At 49.4% G+C, this 24,265-nt stretch overlaps 1 protein-coding gene across 1 annotated transcript; it reads left to right on the top strand.

Moving 5' to 3' along the window:
- Positions 1-998: 998 nt before the first annotated feature.
- On the top strand, positions 999-24,250 carry TEX261 (testis expressed 261). Its single transcript, XM_069014830.1, has 6 exons — positions 999-1,157; positions 3,265-3,344; positions 6,189-6,342; positions 10,364-10,431; positions 16,116-16,218; positions 22,814-24,250. The coding sequence occupies exons 1-6, from the start codon at positions 1,088-1,090 to the stop codon at positions 22,927-22,929; spliced, it is 591 nt and encodes a 196-aa protein (XP_068870931.1). The 5' UTR covers positions 999-1,087; the 3' UTR covers positions 22,930-24,250.
- Positions 24,251-24,265: the final 15 nt, after the last annotated feature.

Raw genomic sequence — 24,265 nt, forward strand, 5'->3', positions numbered from 1 at the left:
AAACGAGCGCCCCAAAAGGAGCCCCGGGACCCCAAAATGAGCCCCGCGACCCCGAAATGAGCGTCAGGACCCCAAAAAGAACCCCCAGGACCCCTAAAACGAGCCCCCCACGACCCCAAAAAGGAACCTCCGGCACCCCAAAATGAACCCACAGCACCCCAAAAGGAGCCCTCCGGGTCCCCTAAAACGAGCACCCCAAAAGGAGCCCCGGAACCCCAAAAAGGACCCCCCGGCACCCCAAAATGAACCCGCACCACCCCAAAAGGAGCCCCCCGGGTCCCCTAAAACGAGCACCCCAAAACGAGCCCACCCTGCACCCCAAAAGGAACCCCCTGCACCCCTAAAACGAGCCCCCCACGACCCCAAAAAGGAACCCCCAGCACCCCAAAAGGAGCCCTCCAGGATCCCTAAAACGAGCACCCCAAAAGGAGCCCCGGGACCCCAAAAAGGAACCCCCAGCACCCCAAAACGACCCCACCCTGCACCCCAAAACGACCCCAAGACCCCAAAAGGAGCCCCCCGCAGTGAGGGACTCCCACCCGCACCCCAAAACCCTCCCAGCGCCTCCCAGTACAGACCAGTGTGCCCGGAGGGGGGGTCCCTACATGGATTTAGGGGGTCCCCACACAGTTTTGGGGTCCCCCCCCCCACGTTTTGGGGTCTCTGTAGGGTTTTGAGGCCTCCCTGAACAATTTTTTTGGGGGGGGTTCCCTTTGTGTTTCGGGGTTTCCTTCACGGTTTGGGGGCTCCCTGTAGGGTTTTACGGCTCCCTGCACAGTTTTGGGGACATTCTCGACACAGTTCAGGCCTCCCCACACAGTTCTGGGGTCTCCCCGTCGTTTTTTGGGGTCCCCCTTCGCTTTTGGGGTCCCCCCCCCCCTCGCTTTTGGGGTGATCCCGCTGGTTCTCCTGGCCCGTGCCGAGTCCTCCACTCCTGCAGGGGGCGCTGTCACGGGCGAGCACCGCCCCGCCCCCAGCGTCTCGTTGGTTCCGGCGCCGCGTGTTCCCGGCAGCAGCGCCGGGCCCGGCAGCGGGAGCGGCACCGGGAACAGCTCCGGGAGCGGCCGCGGCCCGGCCCGGCCCCGCCATGTGGTTCATGTACGTGCTCAGCTGGCTGTCCCTGCTCGTGCAGGTGGCTTTCGTCACCCTGGCCATCGGTGAGAGCGCCCCGGCGGTTCCGGGAGCTTCGGGAGGGGGTTGGGCCGCGGGGTTGGGCCGGGGCGTGTCGCGATATATCGGGGGGGGAAGGGCAAGGGTGAGGGCGCGGGGGGAAGGCGCGGGTGTTGCGGGGATTGCGGGAGTTCCCGGGTGTCCCTGAGGGCTTGGAGTGACCCTAAGATTGGGGTCCCTGGGTGTCCCTGAGCCCTCAGAGTGTCCCCAGGATTTGGGGTCCCTGGGTGTCCCTGAGGGCTCGGAGTGACCCTGACATTTGGGGTTCCTGGGTGTCCCCGAGCCCTCAGGGTGTCCCCAGGATTTGGGATCCCTGGGTGTCCCTGAGGGCTCGGAGTGATCCTAAGATTGGGGTCCCTGGGTGTCCCTGAGGGCTCAGGGTGTCCCCAGGATTTGGGGTCCCTGGGTGTCCCTGAGGGCTCAGGGTGTCCCCAGGATTTGGGATCCCTGGGTGTCCCTGAGGGCTCGGAGTGACCCTAAGATTGGGGTCCCTGGGTGTCCCTGAGCCCTCAGAGTGTCCCCAGGATTTGGGGTCCCTGGGTGTCCCTGAGGGCTCGGAGTGACCCTGACATTTGGGGTTCCTGGGTGTCCCCGAGCCCTCAGGGTGTCCCCAGGATTTGGGATCCCTGGGTGTCCCTGAGCCCTCAGGGTGTCCCCAGGATTTGGGATCCCTGGGTGTCCCTGAGGGCTCGGAGTGATCCTAAGATTGGGGTCCCTGGGTGTCCCTGAGGGCTCAGGGTGTCCCCAGGATTTGGGGTCTCTGGGTGTCCCTGAGGGCTCAGGGTGTCCTCAGGATTTGGGGTTCCTGGGTGTCCCTGAGGGCTCAGGGTGTCCCCAGGATTTGGGGTCTCTCGGTGTCCCTGAGGGCTCAGGGTGTCCCCAGGATTTGGGGTTCCCGGGTGTCCCTGAGGGCTCAGGGTGTCCTCAGGATTTGGGGTCCCTGGGTGTCCCTGAGCCCTCAGGATGTCCCCAAGCCCTCAGAACGTCCCCAAAATTTGGGGTCCCTGGATGTCCCCGAGCCCTCAGAACACCCCATAGATTTGGGATCCCTGGGTGTCCCCAAGCCCTCAGAACACCCCATAGATTTGAGGTCCCTGGGTATCCCCAAGCCCTCAGAACACCCCATAAATTTGGGGTCCCTGAGTGTCCCCGAGCCCTCAGAATGTCCCCAACATTTGGGGTCCGTGAGTGTCCCTAAGCCCTCAGAGTGTCCCCAAGATATGGGGTCCCTGGGTTTCCCTGAGAGCTCAAAGTGACCCTGAAATTCGGGGTCCCTGGATGTCCCCAAGCCCTCAGAATACCCCATGGATTTGAGGTCCCTGGATGTCCCCAAGCCCTCAGGGTGTCCCCAAAATTTGGGGTCCCTGGGTGTCCCCAAGCCCTCAGAACACCCCATAAATTTGATGCCCCTGAGTGTCCCTGAGCCCTCAGAACACCCCATAGATTTGGGGTCCCTGGGTGTCCCCGAGCCCTCAGAACACCCCATAAATTTGATGCCCCTGGGTGTCCCCAAGCCCTCAGAATGTCCCCAACATTTGGGGTCCCTGGATGTCCCTGAGCCCTTTGCATATCCCATGGATTTGAGGTCCCTGGATGTCCCCGAGCCCTCAGAATGTCCCCAAAATTTGGGGTCCCTGAGTGTCCCCAAGCCCTCAGAACACCCCATGGATTTGGGGTCCCTGGGTGTCCCCGAGCCCTCAGAACACCCCATGGATTTGGGGTCCCTGGGTGTCCCCAAGCCCTCAGAACACCCCATGGATTTGATGCCCCTGGGTATCCCCGAGCCCTCAGAACACCCCATAAATTTGACGCCCCTGGGTATCCCCGAGCCCTCAGAACACCCCATAAATTTGACGCCCCTGGGTATCCCCGAGCCCTCAGAACACCCCATAAATTTGACGCCCCTGGCTGTCCCCACCCCTTAAATTCCCGCAGGGATCTCCCATCCCTGAGCACCCCCAACCTCCGGTGTCCCTGAGTGTTCCCAGCTGCCGGAACACATTTGGGGTGTCCCCGAATGCCCCCCGGCGCCGCTGTGGGGCGGTGCCAGCGGTGCCAGCGGTGCCAGCGGTGCCCCCTGTCCTGTCCCCACAGCGGCCGGGCTCTACTACCTGGCAGAGCTCATCGAGGAGTACACGGTGGTCACCAGGAGGATCATCAAATACATGATCTGGGTGAGTCCCGAAAATTCCAGCCGGGAATTCCCAGCCGGGAATTCTTCCCGGCCCCGTTGGGAAAGCAGAGCAGCCGTGACGTGGAATGGGGGGGGGGGGTTGGATGATGGGATGGACTTTTGGGAATCTGCTGATTCCTGGGAAAAAGGTTGGGGGTGGTGGGGGTGGTTCGGTTACCTGTTGTCAAGTTCTCAGAATGTCCCGGAAATTTGGGATCTTTGGGGCTCAGAACGGCCCAGAAATTTGGGATCTTTGGGGTTCAGAATGGCCCAGAAATTTGGGATCTTTGGGGCTCAGAATGGCCCAGAAATTTGGGATCTTTGGGGCTCAGAAGGTCCCAGAAATCTGGGATCTTTGGGGGTTCCCAAGGTCTTAAGGAACCCCAGAAATCTGGAATCCTTGGGGCTTAGAATATCCCAGAAATTTGGGATCTTTGGGGGTTCCCAAGGTCTTAGAGAATCCCAGAAATCTGGGATCTTTGGGGCCCAGAATATCCCAGAAATTTGGGATCTTTGGGGCTCAGAACGTCCCAGAAATTTGGGATCTTTGGGGGTTCCCAAGGTCTCAGAGAATCCCAGAAATCTGGGATCTTTGGAGGTTCCCAAGTTCTCAGAATGTCCCAGAAATTTGGGATCTTTGGGGCTCAGAATATCCCAGAAATTTGGGATCTTTGGGTCTCAAAATGTCCCAGAAATTTGGGATCTTTGGGGGTTTCCCAAGTTCTCAGAATATCCCAGAAATTTGGGATCTTTGGGTCTCAGAATGTCCCAGAAATTTGGGATCTTTGTGGGTTCCCAAGGGCTCAGATTGTCCCAGAAATTCAGGTTCCTTGGGGCTCAGAACATCCCAGAAATTTGGGATCTTTGGGGCTCAGAACATCCCAGAAATTTGGGATCTTTGGGGTTTCCCAAGTTCTCAGAATGTCCCAGAAATTTGGGATCTTTGTGGGTTCCCAAGGTCTCAGAGAATCCCAGAAATTTGGGATCTTTGGGGGTTCCCAAGGTCTTAGAGAATCCCAGAAATCTGGGATTTTTGGATCTCAGAACATCCCAGAAATTTGGGATCTTTGGAGCTCAGAACATCCCAGAAACTTGGGATCTTTGGAGCTCAGAAGGTCCCAGAAATCTGGGATCTTTGGGGGTTCCCAAGTTCTCAGAATATCCCAGAAATTTGGGATCCCAGGGTCTCAGAACGTCCCAGAAATTTGGAATCTTTGGGGTTTCCCAAGTTCTCAGAACATCCCAGAAATTTGGGATCTCTGGGGGTTCCCAAGTTCTCAGAATGTCCCAGAAATTTGGGATCTTTGGGGCTCAGAATATCCCAGAAATTTGGGATCTTTGGGGGTCCCAAGTTCTCGGAACATCCCAGAAATTTGGGATCTTTGGAGCTCAGAAGGTCCCAGAAATTTGGGATCTTTGGGGGTCCCAAGTTCTCGGAACATCCCAGAAATTTGGGATCTTTGTGGGTTCCCAAGGTCTCAGAGAATCCCAGAAATTTGGGATCTTTGGGGTTTCCCAAGTTCTCAGAATGTCCCAGAAATTTGGGATCTTTGGAGCTCAGAACATCCCAGAAATTTGGGATCTTTGGGGGTTCCCAAGGTCTTAGAGAATCCCAGAAATCTGGGATTTTTGGAGCTCAGAACATCCCAGAAATTTGGGATCTTTGGAGCTCAGAACATCCCAGAAATTTGGGATCTTTGGGGGTTCCCAAGTTCTCAGAACATCTCAGAAATTTGGGATCTCTGGGGGTTCCCAAGTTCTCAGAATGTCCCAGAAATTTGGGATCTTTGGGGCTCAGAATGTCCCAGGAATTTGGGATCTTTGGAGCTCAGAAGGTCCCAGAAATTTGGGATCTCTGGGGGTTCCCAAGGTCTTAAGGAATCCCAGAAATCTGGAATCCTTGGGGCTTAGAACGTCCCAGAAATTTGGGATCTTTGGGGCTCAGAATATCCCAGAAATTTGGGATCTTCGGAGCTCAGAACATCCCAGAAATCTGGGATCTTTGGGGGTTCCCAAGGTCTTAGAGAATCCCAGAAATCTGGGATTTTTGGAGCTCAGAACATTCCCGGAATTTGGGATCTTTGGAGCTCAGAATGTCCCAGAAATTTGGGATCTTTGGGGGTTCCCAAGGTCTTAGAGAATCCCAGAAATCTGGGATCTTTGGAGCTCAGAACATCCCAGAAATTTGGGATCTTTGTGGGTTCTCAAGGTCTTAGAGAATCCCAGAAATTTGGGATCTTTGGGTCTCAGAACGTCCCAGAAATTTGGGATCCTTGGGGCTCGGAATGTCCCAGGAATTTGGGATCTTTGGGGCTCAGAATATCCCAGAAATTTGGGATCTTTGGGGGTTCCCAAGGTCTTAGAGAATCCCAGAAATCTGCGATTTTTGGATCTCAGAACATCCCAGAAATTTGGGATCTTTGGGGCTCAGAACGTCCCAGAAATTTGGGATCTTTGGGGGTTCCCAAGGTCTTAAGGAACCCCAGAAATCTGGGATTTTTGGAGCTCAGAACATCCCAGAAATTTGGGATCTTTGGAGCTCAGAATATCCCAGAAATTTGGGATCTTCGGAGCTCAGAACATCCCAGAAATCTGGGATCTTTGGGGGTTCCCAAGGTCTTAAGGAATCCCAGAAATTTGGGATCTTTGGAGCTCAGAACATCCCAGAAATTTGGGATCTTTGTGGGTTCCCAAGGTCTTAGAGAATCCCAGAAATTTGCGATCTCTGCATCTCAGAACATCCCCCGAATCTCCCAACCCTTGCTGCTCCCCGAGAACGAAGCTCCTCCCAGAAATCCTCTCCTTCCGTCCTCCATTCCCTCTTTTTCCCTGCTTTTATTCCCAGTTTTCCTCGGCCGTGCTGGTGGGGCTGTACCTGTTCGAGCAATTCCCGGGATTCCTGGTGGGAGTGGGGCTCTTCACCAACCTCGTTTACTTCGGATTGCTCCAAACTTTCCCTTTCATCGTCCTCACCTCCTCCAACTTCATCCTATCCTGCGGTGAGGGGGGGGGAGGGGAATCTTCATTCCATCCTGGAATTTGGGGAAAAACTTGGGAATGGCTTTAGGGAAAGGGAGGGAGTTGCCCTTTGCCCAGGTCAAAAGGAGTGGGGAAAAATTTGGGAATTTTGCCAGCTTTGGGAAGGACTTGGAGCTTTGGGATGGGTTTTTTTTTTTTTTTTTGAGGGAGGTGGGGAATGTTGGGGTTTTTCTGGGAATTTTGGGTTTCCTGGGGAATCTTCTGGAATTCCTGGTTTGGGTTTGGGTTTGGCTTTGGGTTTGGGAGGGAGCTGAAGTCTTGCTTCACGTTGTTCCGAGGGTTTGGAATGTCCTGGAAATTTGGGATCTTTGGGGGTCCTGAAGGTTCAGAGAATTCCAGGGGTTGGGGAGTCCTGATTGTCGCAGAAATTTGGGATCTTTGGGGCTCAGATTGTCCCAGAAATTTGGGATCTTTGGGGCTTCCCAAGGACTCAGAATATCCCAGAAATTCAGGATCTTTGGAGCTCAGAATATCCCAGAAATTTGGGATCCCTGGGAGTTCCCAAGGGCTCAGATTGTCCCAGAAATTTGGGATGTTTGGGGCTTCCCAAGGGCTCAGAATATCCCAGAAATTTGGGATCTTTGGATGTCCCAAAGGCTCAGAGAATTCCAAGGGTTGGGGAGTCCTGATTGTCCCGGAAATTTGGGATCTTGGGGTGCCCCAAACCTCCAGAAAATCCCAGGAATTTTGGATTCCTGATTGTCCCAGAAATTTGGGATCTTTGGAGCTCAGAATGTCCCAGAAATTTGGGATCTTTGGGGCTTCCCAAGGGCTCAGATTGTCCTGGAAATTTGGGATCTTTGGGGCTTCCCAAGTTCTCAGAATATCCCAGAAATTTGGGATCTTTGGGGCTCAGAATGTCCCAGAAATTTGGGATTTTTGAGGGTCCCGAAGGTTCAGAGAATTCCAGGGGTTGGGGGTCCCTGATTGTCCCAGAAATTTGGGATCTTGGGGTGCCCCAAACCCCCAGAAAATCCCAGGAATTTTGGAACCCTGAGTGCCCCAAAGACTCAGAAAATCCCAGGAATTTGGGATTCCTGGGTGCCCCAGAAATTTGGGATCCCTGGGAGTTCCCAAGGGCAAAGAATGTCCCAGAAATTTGGGATCTTTGGGGGTCCTGAAGGTTCAGAGAATTCCAGGGATTGGGGGTCCCTGATTGTCGCAGAAATTTGGGATCTTTGGAGCTCAGAATGTCCCAGAAATTTGGCATCTTTGGGGCTCAAAATATCCCAGAAATTTGGGATCTTTGGAGCTCAGAACATCCCAGAAATTTGGGATCTTCGGAGCTCAGAACATCCCAGAAATTTGGGATCTTTGGGGCTCAAAATATCCCAGAAATTTGGGATCTTTGGGGCTCAAAATATCCCAGAAATTTGGGATCTTCGGGGCTCAGAACATCCCAGAAATTTGGGATCTTCGGAGCTCAGAACATCCCAGAAATTTGGGATCTTTGGGGCTCAAAATATCCCAGAAATTTGGGATCTTTGGGGCTCAAAATATCCCAGAAATTTGGGATCTTCGGGGCTCAAAATATCCCAGAAATTTGGGATCTTTGGAGCTCAAAATATCCCAGAAATTTGGCATTTTTGGGGCTCAAAATATCCCAGAAATTTGGGATCTTTGGAGCTCCGAATATCCCAGAAATTTGGGATCTTTGGGGCTCAAAATATCCCAGAAATTTGGGATCTTTGGAGCTCAGAATGTCCCAGAAATTTGGGATCTTTGGGGCTCAAAACATCCCAGAAATTTGGGATCTTTGGGGCTCAAAATATCCCAGAAATTTGGGATCTTTGGAGCTCAGAACATCCCAGAAATTTGGGATCTTTGGGGCTCAGAATGTCCCGGAAATTTGGGATCTTTGGATGCCCCAAACCCCCAGAGAATCCCAGGAATTTGGGGTTCCTGGATGCCCCAGAAATTTGGGATCTTCGGGGCTCAGAATGTCCCAGAAATTTGGGATCTTTGGGGCTCAAAATATCCCAGAAATTTGGGATGTTTGGGGTTTCCCAAGGTCTTAGAGAATCCCAGAAATTTGGGATCTTTGGGGCTTCCCAAGTTCTCAGAACATCCCAGAAATTTGGCATTTTTGGGGCTCAAAATATCCCAGAAATTTGGGATCTTCGGAGCTCAGAATGTCCCGGAAATTTGGGATCTTTGGAGCTCCGAATATCCCAGAAATTTGGGATCTTTGGGGCTCAAAATATCCCAGAAATTTGGGATCTTTGGAGCTCAGAATGTCCCAGAAATTTGGGATCTTTGGGGCTCAAAATATCCCAGAAATTTGGGATCTTTGGAGCTCAAAATATCCCAGAAATTTGGCATTTTTGGGGCTCAAAATATCCCAGAAATTTGGGATCTTCGGAGCTCAGAATGTCCCGGAAATTTGGGATCTTTGGGGCTTCCCAAGGGCTCAGAACATCCCAGAAATTTGGGATCTTTGGAGCTCAGAATATCCCAGAAATTTGGGATCTTTGGGGCTTCCCAAGGGCTCAGAATGTCCCAGAAATTTGGGATCTTTGGAGCTCAGAACATCCCAGAAATTCAGGATCTTTGGGGCTCAAAATATCCCAGAAATTTGGGATCTTTGGGGCTCAGAACATCCCAGAAATTTGGGATCTTTGGGGCTCAGAACATCCCAGAAATTTGGGATCTTTGGGGCTCAAAATATCCCAGAAATTTGGGATCTTTGGGGCTCAGAACATCCCAGAAATTTGGGATCTTTGGGGCTCAAAATATCCCAGAAATTTGGGATCTTTGGAGCTCAAAACATCCCAGAAATTTGGGATCTTCGGGGCTCAGAACATCCCAGAAATTTGGGATCTTTGGATGCCCCAAACCCCCAGAGAATCCCAGGAATTTGGGGTTCCTGGATGCCCCAGAAATTTGGGATCTTTGGAGCTCAGAACATCCCAGAAATTTGGGATCTTTGGAGCTCAAAATATCCCAGAAATTTGGGATCTTTGGATGCCCCAAACCCCCAGAGAATCCCAGGAATTTGGGGTTCCTGGATGCCCCAGAAATTTGGGATCTTCGGGGCTCAGAATATCCCAGAAATTTGGGATCTTTGGGGCTCAAAATATCCCAGAAATTTGGGATGTTTGGGGTTTCCCAAGGTCTTAGAGAATCCCAGAAATTTGGGATCTTTGGGGCTTCCCAAGTTCTCAGAACATCCCAGAAATTTGGGATCTTTGGGGCTCAAAATATCCCAGAAATTTGGGATCTTTGGGGCTCAAAATATCCCAGAAATTTGGGATCTTTGGGGCTCAAAATATCCCAGAAATTTGGGATCTTTGGAGCTCAGAATGTCCCAGAAATTTGGGATCTTTGGGGCTCAAAACATCCCAGAAATTTGGGATCTTTGGGGCTCAGAATATCCCAGAAATTTGGGATCTTTGGGGCTTCCCAAGGGCTCAGAATGTCCCAGAAACTTGGGATCTTTGGGGCTCAGAACATCCCAGAAATTTGGGATCTTTGGGGCTCAAAATATCCCAGAAATTTGGGATCTTTGGAGCTCAGAATATCCCAGAAATTTGGGATCTTTGGGGCTCAAAATATCCCAGAAATTTGGGATCTTTGGAGCTCAAAATATCCCAGAAATTTGGAATCTTCGGAGCTCAGAACATCCCAGAAATTTGGGATCTTTGGGGCTCAGAATGTCCCAGAAATTTGGGATGTTTGGGGCTTCCCAAGTTCTCAGAACATCCCAGAAATTTGGGATCTTCGGAACTCAAAACACCCCAAAAAATTTCAAATCCTCGAATACCCCAAAACCTCCCAGAATTCCAAGAACTGCACATCCCAACCCCCTCCGAAAAATCCCCTAAAAATCCCCCTAAATCCAAGAATCCACCGGCGAAATTCCCAGGAATTCCCAACCTAGGGGGGGGGGAAAGGTTTGGGAGGGATTTGGGATAACTCCCAAAATTTGGGAATATCCCTTTGGAATGTGCTGATCCCGGGTTTTTTTCCCGTTTTTTCCAGGGCTGGTTGTGCTCAATCATTACCTGGCATTCCAATATTTTGCCGAGGAATTTTACCTCTTCTCCGAGGTGAGCAAAATTCGGGAAGCAGCTGATCCATGAAATTGTGGGGGGGGGTTTTTTCCCTATTTTTTTTTCGCAAGGATGTGAAAGAAATTCCAGGATTTTTGGGTTTTTTTGGGGTTTTTTTGGGGTTTTTTTGGGGTTTTTTTGGGGTTTTTTTGGGGTTTTTTTTGGGTTTTTTTTTCAGGGTTTTTTTGGGGTTTTTTCGGTTTTTTTTGAATTTTTTTGGGTTTTTTTTGGGGTTTTTTTTGGTTTTTTTTTTGTTTTTTTTGGTTTATTTTCGTTTTTTTTCGGGTTTTTTTCAGTTTTTTTTTGTTTTTTTGGGGGGTTTTTTGTTTTTTTTTTTTGGTTTTTTTTCGTTTTTTTTTTTTTTTTGGGTTTCTTTTTGGTTTTTTTGTTTTTTTTCAGGTTTTTTTTGGGGTTTTTTCGGGTTTTTTTGCTTTTTTTTCGTTTTTTTTTTTTGGTTTTTTTTGGGTTTTTTTTTGTTTTTTTCCCGGGGTTTTTTGGGGTTTTTTTCGGGGTTTTTTTTGGTTTTTTTTTTGTTTTTTTTTTTGGGGCGGTTTTTTTTGAATTTTTTGGGTTTTTTTTTTTGTTTTTTTTGTGGTTTTTTTTTGGTTTATTTTTGTTTTTTTTCGGGTTTTTTTCAGGTTTTTTTTGGTTTTTTTGGGGGTTTTTTTGGGTTTTTTTTTGGTTTTTTTTCGGGGTTTTTGTTTGGTTTTTTTTGGGTTTCTTTTTGTTTTTTTTGGTTTATTTTTTTCGGGTTTTTTTTGCTTTTTTTTTGTTTTTTTTTTTTTTGTTTTTTTTGGGTTTTTTTCGGGGTTTTTTGGGGTTTTTTTGGGGGGTTTTTTTTTGGTTTTTTGGTTTTCTTTTTAGTTTATTTTCGTTTTTTTTCAGGGTTTTTTTGGGTTTTTTCGGGTTTTTTTGCTTTTTTTTCGGGGTTTTTTTGGTTTTTTTGGTTTTTCTTTTGGTTTTTTTCGGGTTTTTTGTTTTGTTTTTTTGGGTTTTTTTTTCGTTTTTTTTCGGGTTTTTTTGGGTTTATTTTTCATTTTTTTTGGGTTTTTTTCAGGGGTTTTTTGGTTTTTTTTGTTTTTTTCGGGTTTTCTTTTTGGTTTTTTTGGGGTTTTTTTTTGTTTTTTCAGTTTTTTTTGGGGTTTTTTTTGGGTTTTCTTTTTGGGTTTTTTTTGGTTTTTTTTTGGTTTTTTTCAGTTTCTTTCGGGGGTTGTTGGGTTTTTTTGGGGTTTTTTTTTGGTTTTTTTCGGGTTTTTTGTTTGTTTTTTTTCAGGTTTTTTTTTGGGTTTTTTTCGCTTTTTTGGGGGGTTTTTTTTGGTTTTTTTTGGTTTTTTTTCGGGGTTTTTTGGGTTTTTTTCGGGATTTTTTGGGGGTTTTTTTTGGGTTTTTTTCGGGTTTTCTTTTTGGTTTTTTTGGGGTTTTTTTTCAGGTTTTTTTCGGTTTCTTTTGGGGGTTGTTGGGTTTTTTTGGTTTTTTTTTTTGTTTTATTTCGGGTTTTTTTCGGGGTTTTTTTGGTTTTTTTTTGGGGTTTTTCGGGTTTTTTTTGTTTGTTTTTTTTCTTTTTTGGGTTTTTTTTGGGGTTTTTTGTTTTTTTTGTTTTTTGGGGGGTTTTTTGGTTTTTTTTTTTTGGGTTTTTTTGTGTTTTGGTTTTTTGGTTTTTTTTTTGTTTTGTTTTGTTTTTGGGGTTTTTTTTGGTTTTTTTCGTTTTTTTTTGTTTTTTTTTTTGTTTTTTTCAGGTTTTTTGGTTTTTTGGGTTTTTTTCAGGGTTTTTTTCGGGTTTTTTTGATTTTTTTTTTGGTTTTTTTCAGGGTTTTTTTTGGTTTTTTGGGCTTTTGGGGTTTTTTTGGGTTTTTTTTCAGGTTTTTTTTTCGTTTTTTTTTCAGGTTTTTTTTGTTTTTTGGGGGTTTTTTTTGGTTTCTTTTTTCAGGTTTTTTTTTGTTTTCTTTTCGATTTTTTTTTCCTGGTTGTTTTTTCTTTTATTTTGGAGGGGTTGGGGCTGATTTTGGCCTTCCTGGAGCTGCAGGTTTGGGATTTTCCCGGGAATTCCCATGGAATGTCAAGGTTGGGTTATTCCTTTAAAAGGGGAAAATTTGGGGAAAATGGGAAGGAATGGTTGGATCCCGAGGTTTTTTTTTTTATTTGAGGGTTGAACCTTAAATTGTTCCCTTTGGGAATTCTCAGTGCTGGTAAAAAATTCCCATTCCCAGAGGGGCTCCTTGGAGGTGGAAATTCCATGGAAATTTGGGAAAATCTGGGGTTTTTTTGGAGGTGGTTTGGGATTTTTCGGGAGTTTAAGGGATCGGGAAGGGTTTGGGATTCTCTGGTTCCCGGAGGTTGGATCAGGGAGTGAAAGGGAATGGAGGGATTTGAATGAAATGGGAATAAAAATGGAATAAAAATGAAAAATGCAAATAAAATTCGAATAAAATTTGAATTAAAATTAAAAATTCAAATAAAATTTGAATAAAATTTGAATAAAATTCGAATAAAATTTAAAAATGCAAATAAAATTTGAATAAAATTTGAATAAAAAAATAAAAATTCAAGTAAAGTTTGAATAAAATTAGAATAAAATTAGAATAAAATTTAAAAATTCAAATAAAATTTGAATAAAATTTGAATAAAATTTGAATAAAATTTGAATAAAATTCAAATAAAATTCGAATAAAATTTGAATAAAAATAAAAAATGCAAATAAAATTCGAATAAAATTTGACTAAAAATAAAAAATGCAAATAAAATTTGAATAAAGTTTTGAATAAAAATTAAAATTCAAATAAAATTCAAATAAAATTCGAATAAAATTTGAATAAGATTTGAATAAGATTTGAATAAGATTTGAAATTCGAATAAAATTCGAATAAAATTTGAATAAAAATAAAAAATTCAAATAAATTTCGAATAAAAATTGAATAAAAATTAAAAATTCAAATAAAATTCGAATAAAATTCGAATAAAAATTAAAAATTCAAATAAAATTTGACTAAAGTTTGACTGAAATTTAAAAATTAAAATTAAATTTGAATAAAATTGGAGTAAAAATTGAATAAAACTGGAATAAAATTGGAATGAAATTTGAATAAACTTTGAATAAATTTGAATAAGTTAAAATAATTTTAATCCCATTTTAAAAACAAATTTAAAGAAAAAGAAAGTAAATAAAAATAAAATAAAATAAATGAAAATAAAATAAAATAAAATAAAATAAAAGGAAGTAAATTAAAATAATTTAAATCAAATTTTAAAAAATTAAAGAAAAATTAAGCAAGAAAAATAAAATAAAATAAAAATCAAATAAATAAAATAAAATAAAATAAATAAAATAAAATAAAATAATTTAAATCAAATTTTAAAAAATTAAAGAAAAATAAAGTAAATTAAAATAAAAATCAAATCAAAGAGATAAAATAAAATAAATTAAAATAATTTAAATCAAATTTTAAAAAATTAAAGAAAAATAAAATAGAAATAAAATAAAATAAAAATCAAATAAAATAAATTAAAAGAAAATAATTTAAATTGAAATAAAAATTTAAAAAATAAAGTAAATTTAAATTAAGTTAAAATAAAATAGAATAAATTTAAAGTAAACGAAACTAAATTTTAACTAAAATAAATTAAATTAAATTAAATTAAATTAAAATAAAAATCAAATCAATAAAATAAATTAAAATAAAATAATTCAAATTAAATAAAAAATTTAAAAAATTAAATTAAATAAATTACATAAATTAGAATAAAATAAATTTAAACTAAACTAAAATAAATTAAATTTTAATTTTAAAATAAAATAAAATAAAATGAAATAAAATGAAATAAAATGAAGTAATATAAAATAAAATAAAATAAAATAAAATAAAATAAAATAAATAAAACTTTAAGTGAAATGAAAAGAAAGTTAAATAAATGAAATGGAAATAAAAGAAATAAAGTAAAAGAAATGAAAATAAATGAAAACAAATTCCGTTAAATGAAAGTAAAATGAATGCAATGAAATTTTTAATTCAATTCAAATTCAAAGAAAAGAAATGAAATTAAATTAAGTGAAATCGAATTAAAATAAATTAAAATAAATTAAAATAAATTAAATTATAATAAACTAAAATTAAATTAAAATTAAATTAAATTCCAATAAAATCAATAAAAAATGAAATCCAAAGAAAATCAATCCAGTGAGCTCCAGTCCAATCCCACTGTCCCGAGGAGTCCCCTGGATCCATCCATCCCTTCCGGAAAATTCGGGAATTCGGGAACAGCAGGAGCGGGGAGCGGTTCGGGAGCCCGGCAGAGGCGCTGCCAGCGTTATCCCGGAGCTCCATCCCGGAGCGTTATCCCGGAGCTCCATCCCAGAGCTCCATCCCAGAGCTCCATCCCGGAGCTCCATCCCAGAGCTCCATCCCGGAGCGTTATCCCGGAGCTCCATCCCGGAGCGTTATCCCGGAGCTCCATCCCGGAGATTTATCCCGGAGCGTTATCCCGGAGCGTTATCCCGGAGCTCCATCCCGGAGCGTTATCCAGGAGCTCCATCCCAGAGCTCCATCCCGGAGCGTTATCCCGGAGCTCCATCCCGGAGCGTTATCCAGGAGCTCCATCCCGGAGCTCCATCCCGGAGCGTTATCCCGGAGCTCCATCCCGGAGCGTTATCCCAGAGCTCCATCCTGGAGCGTTATCCCGGAGCTCCATCCCGGAGCGTTATCCCGGAGCTCCATCCCGGAGTGTTATCCCGGAGCTCCATCCTGGAGCGTTATCCCGGAGCGTTATCCCAGAGCTCCATCCCGGAGCGTTATCCCGGAGCTCCATCCCGGAGCGTTATCCCGGAGCTCCATCCCGGAGCTCCATCCCGGAGCGTTATCCAGGAGCTCCATCCCGGAGCTCCATCCCGGAGCGTTATCCCGGAGCTCCATCCCGGAGTGTTATCCCGGAGCGTTATCCCAGAGCTCCATCCCGGAGCTTTATCCCGGAGCGTTATCCCGGAGATTTATCTCGGAGCTCCATCCCGGAGCGTTATCCCGGAGCTCCATCCCGGAGCGTTATCCAGGAGCTCCATCCCGGAGCTCCATCCCGGAGCGTTATCCCGGAGCTCCATCCCGGAGCGTTATCCCGGAGCGTTATCCCGGAGCTCCATCCCGGAGCGTTATCCCGGAGCTCCATCCTGGAGCTCCATCCCGGAGCTCCATCCCGGAGTGTTATCCCGGAGCTCCATCCCGGAGCGTTATCCCGGTGCGTTATCCCGGAGCTCCATCCCGGAGCGTTATCCCGGAGCTCCATCCCGGAATGTTATCCCGGAGCGTTATCCCGGAGCTCCATCCCGGAGCGTTATCCCAGAGCTCCATCCCGGAGCTTTATCCTGGAGCTCCATCCCAGAGCTCCATCCCAGAGCTCCATCCCGGAGCTTTATCCCGGAGCTCCATCCCAGAGATTTATCCCAGAGCTCCATCCTGGAGATTTATCCTAGAGATTTATCCTGGAGCTCCATCCCAGAGCTCCATCCCAGAGATTTATCCCGGAGCTTTATCCCAGAGCTCCATCCCGCAGCTCCATCCCGCAGCTCCATCCCGCAGCTCCATCCCGTAGCTCCATCCCGCAGCTCCATCCCGCAGCTCCATCCCGGATTCCCGCGGGAATGCCCAGGGCCGGCGCTGGGATCGGGATCAGGGAATTCTGGGAATCTCTTCCCGCAGGTCCTGGCCTATTTCACCTTCTGCCTGTGGCTCATCCCCTTCGCCTTCTTCGTGTCGCTGTCGGCCGGGGAGAACGTCCTGCCCTGCACCGTGCAGCCGGGAGGTGGGAACGGGATCGGGATCGGGAATGGGAATGGGAATGGGAATGGGATCGGGAATGGGATCGGGAATGGGATCGGGATCGGGAATGGGGTTGGGGAGAACGTCCTGCCCTGCACCGTGCAGCCGGGAGGTGGGAACGAGATCGGGAACGGGATCGGGAATGGGAATGGGAATGGGAATGGGATTGGAAATGGGATCGGGGAGAATGTCCTGCCCTGAACTGTGCAGCCGGGAGGTGGGAATGGGAAAGGGAACGGGAATGGGATCGGGAATGGGATCGGGAACCGGTTCGGGATCGGGATCGGGAATGGGATCGGGAATGGGATCGGGAATGGGAATGGGATTGGGGAGAATGTCCTGCCCTGCACCGTGCAGCCGGGAGGTGGGAATGGGATCGGGAACGGAATCGGGAATGGGATCGGGAATGGGATCGGGAATGGGAATGGGGTCGGGGAGAATGTCCTGCCCTGCACCGTGCAGCCGAGAGGTGGGAATGGGATCGGGTATGGGATCGGGAATGGGAATGGGATCGGGAATGGGATCGGGAATGGGATCGGGAATGGGAATGGGATTGGGGAGAACGTCCTGCCCTGCACCGTGCAGCCGGGAGGTGGGAACGGGATCAGGAACGGGATCGGGAATGGGAATGGCATCGGGATCGGGAATGAGGTCAGGAATAGGAACGGGATCGGGAATGGGGTTGGGGAGAACGTCCTGCCCTACACTGTGCAGCCGGGAGGTGGGAATGGGATCGGGATTGAGAATGGGAATGGGATCAGGGAGAACGTCCTGCCCTGCACCGTGCAGCTGGGAGGTGGGAATGGGATCGGGAACGGGATCGGGATTGGGAATGGGATCGGGAACGGGATCGGGAACGGGAATGGGATCGGGATTGGAAATGGGGTCGGGGAGAACGTCCTGCCCTGCACCGTGCAGCCGGGAGGTGGGAACGGGATCGGGATCGGGAATGGGATCGGGAATGGGATCGGGAATGGGAATGGGGTCGGGGAGAACGTCCTGCCCTGCACCGTGCAGCCGGGAGGTGGGAACGGGATCGGGATCGGGAATGGGATCGGGAATGGGATCGGGAATGGGAATGGGGTCGGGGAGAACGTCCTGCCCTGCACCGTGCAGCCGGGAGGTGGGAACGGGATCGGGAACGGGAATGGGAATGGGATCGGGAATGGGATCGGGGAGAACGTCCTGCCCTGCACCGTGCAGCCGGGAGGTGGGAACGGGAACGGGAACAGGATCAGGATCGGGATCGGGATCGGGAATGGGATCGGGCAGAACGTCCTGCCCTGCACGGTGCAGCCGGGAGGTGGGAATGGGATCGGGATTGGGATCGGGAATGGGATCAGGATCGGGAATGGGGTTGGGGAGAACGTCCTGCCCTGCACCGTGCAGCCGGGAGGTGGGAACGGGATCGGGATCGGGAATGGGATTGGGATCGGGAATGGGGTTGGGGAGAACGTCCTGCCCTGCACTGTGCAGCCGGGAGGTGGGAACGGGATCGGGAACGGGATCGGGAACGGGAATGGGAATGGGATCGGGAACGGGATCGGGATTGGGAATGGGATCGGGAACGGGTTCGGGATCGGGAATGGGAATGGGATTGGAAATGGGATCGGGGAGAATGTCCTGCCCTGCACTGTGCAGCCGGGAGGTGGGAATGGGAATGGGATCGGGAATGGGATCGGGAATGGGATCGGGAATGGGATCGGGAACGGGATCAGGAATGGGATCAGGAATGGGATCGGGAATGGGATGGGGAATGGGAATGGGGACGGGGAGAACGTCCTGCCCTGCACTGTGCAGCCGGGAGGTGGGAATGGGAATGGGAACGGGAATGGGATCGGGAATGGGATCGGGAACGGGATCAGGAATGGGATCGGGAATGGGATCGGGTATGGGAATGGGATCGGGAATGGGGTTGGGGAGAACATCCTGCCCTGCACCGTGCAGCCGGGAGGTGGGAATAGGATCAGGAATAGGATCGGGAATGGGAATGGGAATGGGATCGGGAATGGGATTGGGAATGGGATCGGGGAGAACGTCCTGCCCTGCACCGTGCAGCCGGGAGGTGGGAACGGGATCAGGAACGGGATCGGGAATGGGAATGGGATCGGGATCGGGAATGGGATCGGAATCGGGAATGGGGTCAGGAATGGGATCGGGAATGGGCACAGGGAGAACGTCCTGCCCTGTACCGTGCAGCTGAGAGGTGGGAACGGGAACGGGATCGGGAATGGGATCGGGAATGGGATCGGGAATGGGATCGGGCAGAACGTCCTGCCCTGCTCTGTGCAGCCGGGAGGTGGGAACGGGATCGGGAACGGGATCGGGAACGGGAATGGGATCGGGAATGGGAATGGGGTCGGGGAGAACGTCCTGCCCTGCACCGTGCAGCCGGGAGGTGGGAACGGGATCGGGATCGGGAATGGGATCGGGAATGGGATCGGGAATGGGAATGGGGTCGGGGAGAACGTCCTGCCCTGCACCGTGCAGCCGGGAGGTGGGAACGGGATCGGGATCGGGAATGGGATCGGGAATGGGATCGGGAATGGGAATGGGGTCGGGGAGAACGTCCTGCCCTGCACCGTGCAGCCGGGAGGTGGGAACGGGATCGGGAACGGGAATGGGAATGGGATCGGGAATGGGATCGGGGAGAACGTCCTGCCCTGCACCGTGCAGCCGGGAGGTGGGAACGGGAACGGGAACAGGATCAGGATCGGGATCGGGATCGGGAATGGGATCGGGCAGAACGTCCTGCCCTGCACGGTGCAGCCGGGAGGTGGGAATGGGATCGGGATTGGGATCGGGAATGGGATCAGGATCGGGAATGGGGTTGGGGAGAACGTCCTGCCCTGCACCGTGCAGCCGGGAGGTGGGAACGGGATCGGGATCGGGAATGGGATTGGGATCGGGAATGGGGTTGGGGAGAACGTCCTGCCCTGCACTGTGCAGCCGGGAGGTGGGAACGGGATCGGGAACGGGATCGGGAACGGGAATGGGATCGGGAATGGGAATGGGATCGGGGAGAACGTCCTGCCCTGCACCGTGCAGCCGGGAGGTGGGAATGGGATCGGGATCGAGAATGGGAATGGGGTCGGGGAGAACGTCCTGCCCTGCACCATGCAGCTGGGAGGTGGGAATGGGATCGGGAACGGGATCGGGATCGGGAATGGGATCGGGAACGGGTTCGGGATCGGGAATGGGAATGGGAATGGGATTGGAAATGGGATCGGGGAGAACGTCCTGCCCTGCACTGTGCAGCCGGGAGGTGGGAATGGGAATGGGAACGGGAATGGGATCGGGAATGGGATCGGGAATGGGATCGGGAATGGGATCGGGAACGGGATCAGGAATGGGATCAGGAATGGGATCGGGAATGGGATGGGGAATGGGAATGGGGACGGGGAGAACGTCCTGCCCTGCACCGTGCAGCCGGGAGGTGGGAATGGGATCAGGAATGGGATCGGGATCGGGAATGGGAATGGGATCGGGAATGGGAATGGGATTGGGGAGAACGTCCTGCCCTGCACTCTGCAGCCGGGAGGTGGGAACGGGATCGGGATCAGGAATGGGAATGGGAATGGGAAAGGAGCTGATCCCGCTCAGAATGTCCCAGAAATTTGGGGTCCCTGAGCCCTCAGAGAATCCCAGAAATTCAGGATCCCAAGGGCTCAGGGAATCCCAGGAATGTGGGATCCTTGGGGCTTCCCAAGGGCTCGGAATGTGCCAGGAATTTGGGATCTTTGCGTGGCCCTGAACCTTCGGAGAATCCCAGGAATTGGGCGATCCCAAAGGCTGAGAGAATCCAAGAAATTTGGGATCCTTGGGGCTCCGAATGTCCCAGAAATTTGGGCTCCCAGAGTGTTCCTGAGCCCTTGGAGAATCCCAGGAATTTGGGATCTTTGGGGCTTCCCAAGGGCTCCGAAAGTCCCAGAAATTCGGGATCCTTGGAGCTCCAACCATCCCAGAAATTTGGGATCCTCCTCTCCCCATTGGAGCCCCGATTCCGGCTCTCCCTTCCTCCATTCCCAGCTCCGGGAATTCCATTCCCTTCTCCTTGGGGCTCAGAATATCCCAGGAATTTGGGATCCTTGGGGCTCAGAATATCCCAGGAATTTGGGATCCCTGAACCCTTGGAGAATCCCAGAAGTTCTGGATCCTTGGGGCTCGGAATGTCCCAGGAATTTGGGATCTTTGGGGCTCAGAATGTCCCAGAAATTTGGGGTCCCAGAACCCTTGGAGAATCCCAGAAATTCCGGATCCCTAAGGCTCAGGGAATCCCAGAAATTTGGGATCCTTGTGGCTTCCCAAGGGCTTGGAATGTCCCAGGAATTTGGGATCCTTGGAGCTCCAACCATCCCAGAAATTCGGGATCCCTGAACCCTCAGAGAATCCCAGAAATTTGGGATTCCTGGAGCTTCCCAAGGGCTCAGGGAATCCCAGGAATGTGGGATCCTTGGGGCTCGGAATGTCCCAGGAATTTGGGATCCCAGGGCGTTCCTGAGCCCTTGGAGAATCCCAGAAATTTGAGATCCTTGGGGCTTCCCAAGGGCTCGGAAAGTCCCAGAAATTTGGGATCCTTGGAGCTCCAACCATCCCAGAAATTTGGGATCATCGGAGCTCAGAACATCCCAGAAATTTGGGATCCTTGGGGCTTCCCAAGGGCTCCGAAAGTCCTGGAAATTTGGGATTCTTGGAGCTCCAACCATCCCAGAAATTTGGGATCCTCCTCTCCCCATTGGAGCCCCGATCCCGGCTCTCCCTTCCTCCATTCCCAGCTCCGGGAATTCCATTCCCTTCTCCTTGGGGCTCAGAATATCCCAGGAATTTGGGATCCTTGGGGCTCAGAATATCCCAGGAATTTGGGATCCCTGAACCCTTGGAGAATCCCAGAAATTCGGGATCCTTGGGGCTCGGAATGTCCCAGGAATTTGGGATCTTTGGGGCTCAGAATGTCCCAGAAATTTGGGGTCCCAGAACCCTTGGAGAATCCCAGAAATTCCGGATCCCTAAGGCTCAGGGAATCCCAGAAATTTGGGATCCTTGTGGCTTCCCAAGGGCTTGGAATGTCCCAGGAATTTGGGATCCTTGGAGCTCCCACCATCCCAGAAATTTGGGATCCCTGAACCCTCAGAGAATCCCAGAAATTTGGGATTCCTGGAGCTTCCCAAGGGCTCCGAAAGTCCCAGAAATTCGGGATCCTTGGGGCTCGGAATGTCCCAGGAATTTGGGATCCCAGGGCGTTCCTGAGCCCTTGGAGAATCCCAGAAATTTGGGATCCTTGGGGCTTCCCAAGGGCTCGGAAAGTCCCAGAAATTTGGGATCCTTGGAGCTCCAACCATCCCAGAAATTTGGGATCATCGGAGCTCAGAACATCCCAGAAATTTGGGATCCTTGGGGCTTCCCAAGGGCTCCGAAAGTCCTGGAAATTTGGGATTCTTGGAGCTCCAACCATCCCAGAAATTTGGGATCCTCCTCTCCCCATTGGAGCCCCGATCCCGGCTCTCCCTTCCTCCATTCCCAGCTCCGGGAATTCCATTCCCTTCTCCTTGGGGCTCAGAATATCCCAGGAATTTGGGATCCCTGAACCCTTGGAGAATCCCAGAAATTCGGGATCCTTGGGGCTCGGAATGTCCCAGGAATTTGGGATCTTTGGGGCTCAGAATGTCCCAGAAATTTGGGGTCCCTGAACCCTTGGAGAATCCCAGAAATTCCGGATCCCTAAGGCTCAGGGAATCCCAGAAATTTGGGATCCTTGTGGCTTCCCAAGGGCTTGGAATGTCCCAGGAATTTGGGATCCTTGGAGCTCCAACCATCCCAGAAATTCGGGATCCCTGAACCCTCAGAGAATCCCAGAAATTTGGGATTCCTGGAGCTTCCCAAGGGCTCCGAAAGTCCCAGAAATTCGGGATCCTTGGAGCTCGGAATGTCCAGAAATTTGGGCTCCCAGGGCGTTCCTGAGCCCTTGGAGAATCCCAGGAATTTGGGATCTTTGGGGCTTCCCAAGGGCTCCGAATGTCCCAGAAATTTGGGATCCTTGGAGCTCCAACCATCCCAGAAATTCGGGATCCTCCTCTCCCCATTGGAGCCCCGATTCCGGCTCTCAGAGAATCCGAGAAATTCCGGATCCCTAAGGCTCAGGGAATCCCAGGAATTTGGGATCCTTGGGGCTTCCCAAGGGCTCCAAAGGTCCCAGAAATTCGGGATTCCTGGAGCTTCCCAAGGGCTCGGAATGTCCCAGAAATTCGGGATCCTTGGGACTCGGAATGTCCCAGGAATTTGGGATCTTTGGGGCTTCCCAAGGGCTCCCAATGTCCCGGAAATTTGGGATCCTTGGAGCTCCAACCATCCCAGAAATTTGGGATTCTTGGAGCTTCCCAAGGTCTCAGACTGTCCCAGGAATTCGGGATCCTTGGGGCTCGGAATATCCCAGAAATTTGGGATCCTTGGGGCTTCCCAAGGGCTCCGACCATCCCAGAAATTCGGGATCCTCCTCTCCCCATTGGAGCCCCGATCCCGCCTCTCCCTTCCTCCATTCCCAACTCCAGGAATTCCATCCCCTTCTCCCTCTTTTCCCGCAGACGACGTCGTCTCCAACTATTTCACCAAGGGGAAAAGAGGGAAGCGCTCCGGGATTCTCCTGGTTTTTTCCTTCCTCAAGGAAGCCGTCCTTCCCAGCCGCCAGAAGATCTTCTGAAATCCGGGAATATCCGGCGCCTGCGCATCCCAGGATATCCCAACGATCCCAAACTCGCCGGGAATTCCGTTCTTCCCGGGAATTCCTCGGGAATGCACAAACTGCGATGCACCCGGACGAGCCCCCCACTATCACGGGCAGCTTTTTCCTGGGAATGTTTCCATGGAAAAGAGCGGGATTGGGATGAGCCCGAGGAGGGGATTGCCGGGAATCCCGGCACTTTTGGGGATTTTCCGGGGTTTTTTTGGGGGTTTTTGGGTTTTTTTTTTCCTGCAGCTGCTCCCTCGGGATGGATGGAAAAGCTCTCAGGGCTTTTCCCGAGGTTTCTGCGGAGCTGGGAATCAATAAAAAAAAAAACAACGGGAAAAATCGGAATGGATCCGGAAGATTCCGGCTGGGATGGAGCTGAGCCTTGATCCCGCTTTTCCCGAGGGAAAGGACCTGGAATGATCCCGAAATATCCGGATTTGGCCAGTTGGAATGCTGGAAATTCCCGCTTTTCCCGGCAAAACCTTGGGAATGTGTTCACAGCAAGGGATTTTCCGTGGGAATCTCGGCTTTCCTGGGCGTTCCCAGAATTCCCAGATTTTTCCAGGGCTCCCTCTTTATCCAAGAGGGAATAAAAAGTTGGATCAGCCTGTGGGGGGAGGGGAGGAACTGCTTGGAATTCCCAGATTTTCCCGGGTTTTTTCTCCTTTTCCAAAGGGTGAAATCCTCTGATCCTACAATTCCCGCTTTTCCCTTCATTTCCACCACTGGGATCAAACATTCCCAGCCCAGCCAACCTCGGGAATTCCCGGGATCCGGAGGCACCAGGAAAGCTGGGAAAGGGAAAATTCCTGGAGAAATTCCAGGTGGGAAAAGATCTTCCATCCCACAGAATTCCAAGTGGGACAATTCCCATTATCCCGGATTTCTCCAATCCCAACCTTGGGCGCTTCCAGCTGGAATTTCCTGGAATTTTTTAAGGGAGGGGGGGGAAAAACCCCCCCAAAATCCCTTTGGAAAAGCTGCTCCTTATTCCAGGGGCTGGAAAATTCCTTCTGGAAAACTCCTGGGAATGGGAATGGGGTGAGGAAGGATGGGAAGGAGGAAAAGCAGGAATTCCTGAGCCCTTCCATCCCGATTTTCCTGGGATTCCTTGGGCTCGGGATTCCCATTCCTGCCATTCCCTGGTTGGGTAATCCCAGGAATATCAAACCGGGAAAAAAAGGCTGGAAAAGCCCCCCCAGGAATCCCCATTCCCGTTTCCTTGGGAATGCCAGGAAAAGCCGGATTGGGAGAAATCCGAGGGAATAAAAACCACCCCAATTCCCGCCTTTTCCAGCCTCTTCTC

This window comes from Aphelocoma coerulescens, chromosome 4, assembly GCF_041296385.1.
Source record: "Aphelocoma coerulescens isolate FSJ_1873_10779 chromosome 4, UR_Acoe_1.0, whole genome shotgun sequence".
In the NCBI taxonomy this organism is placed as follows: Eukaryota; Metazoa; Chordata; class Aves; order Passeriformes; family Corvidae; genus Aphelocoma; species Aphelocoma coerulescens.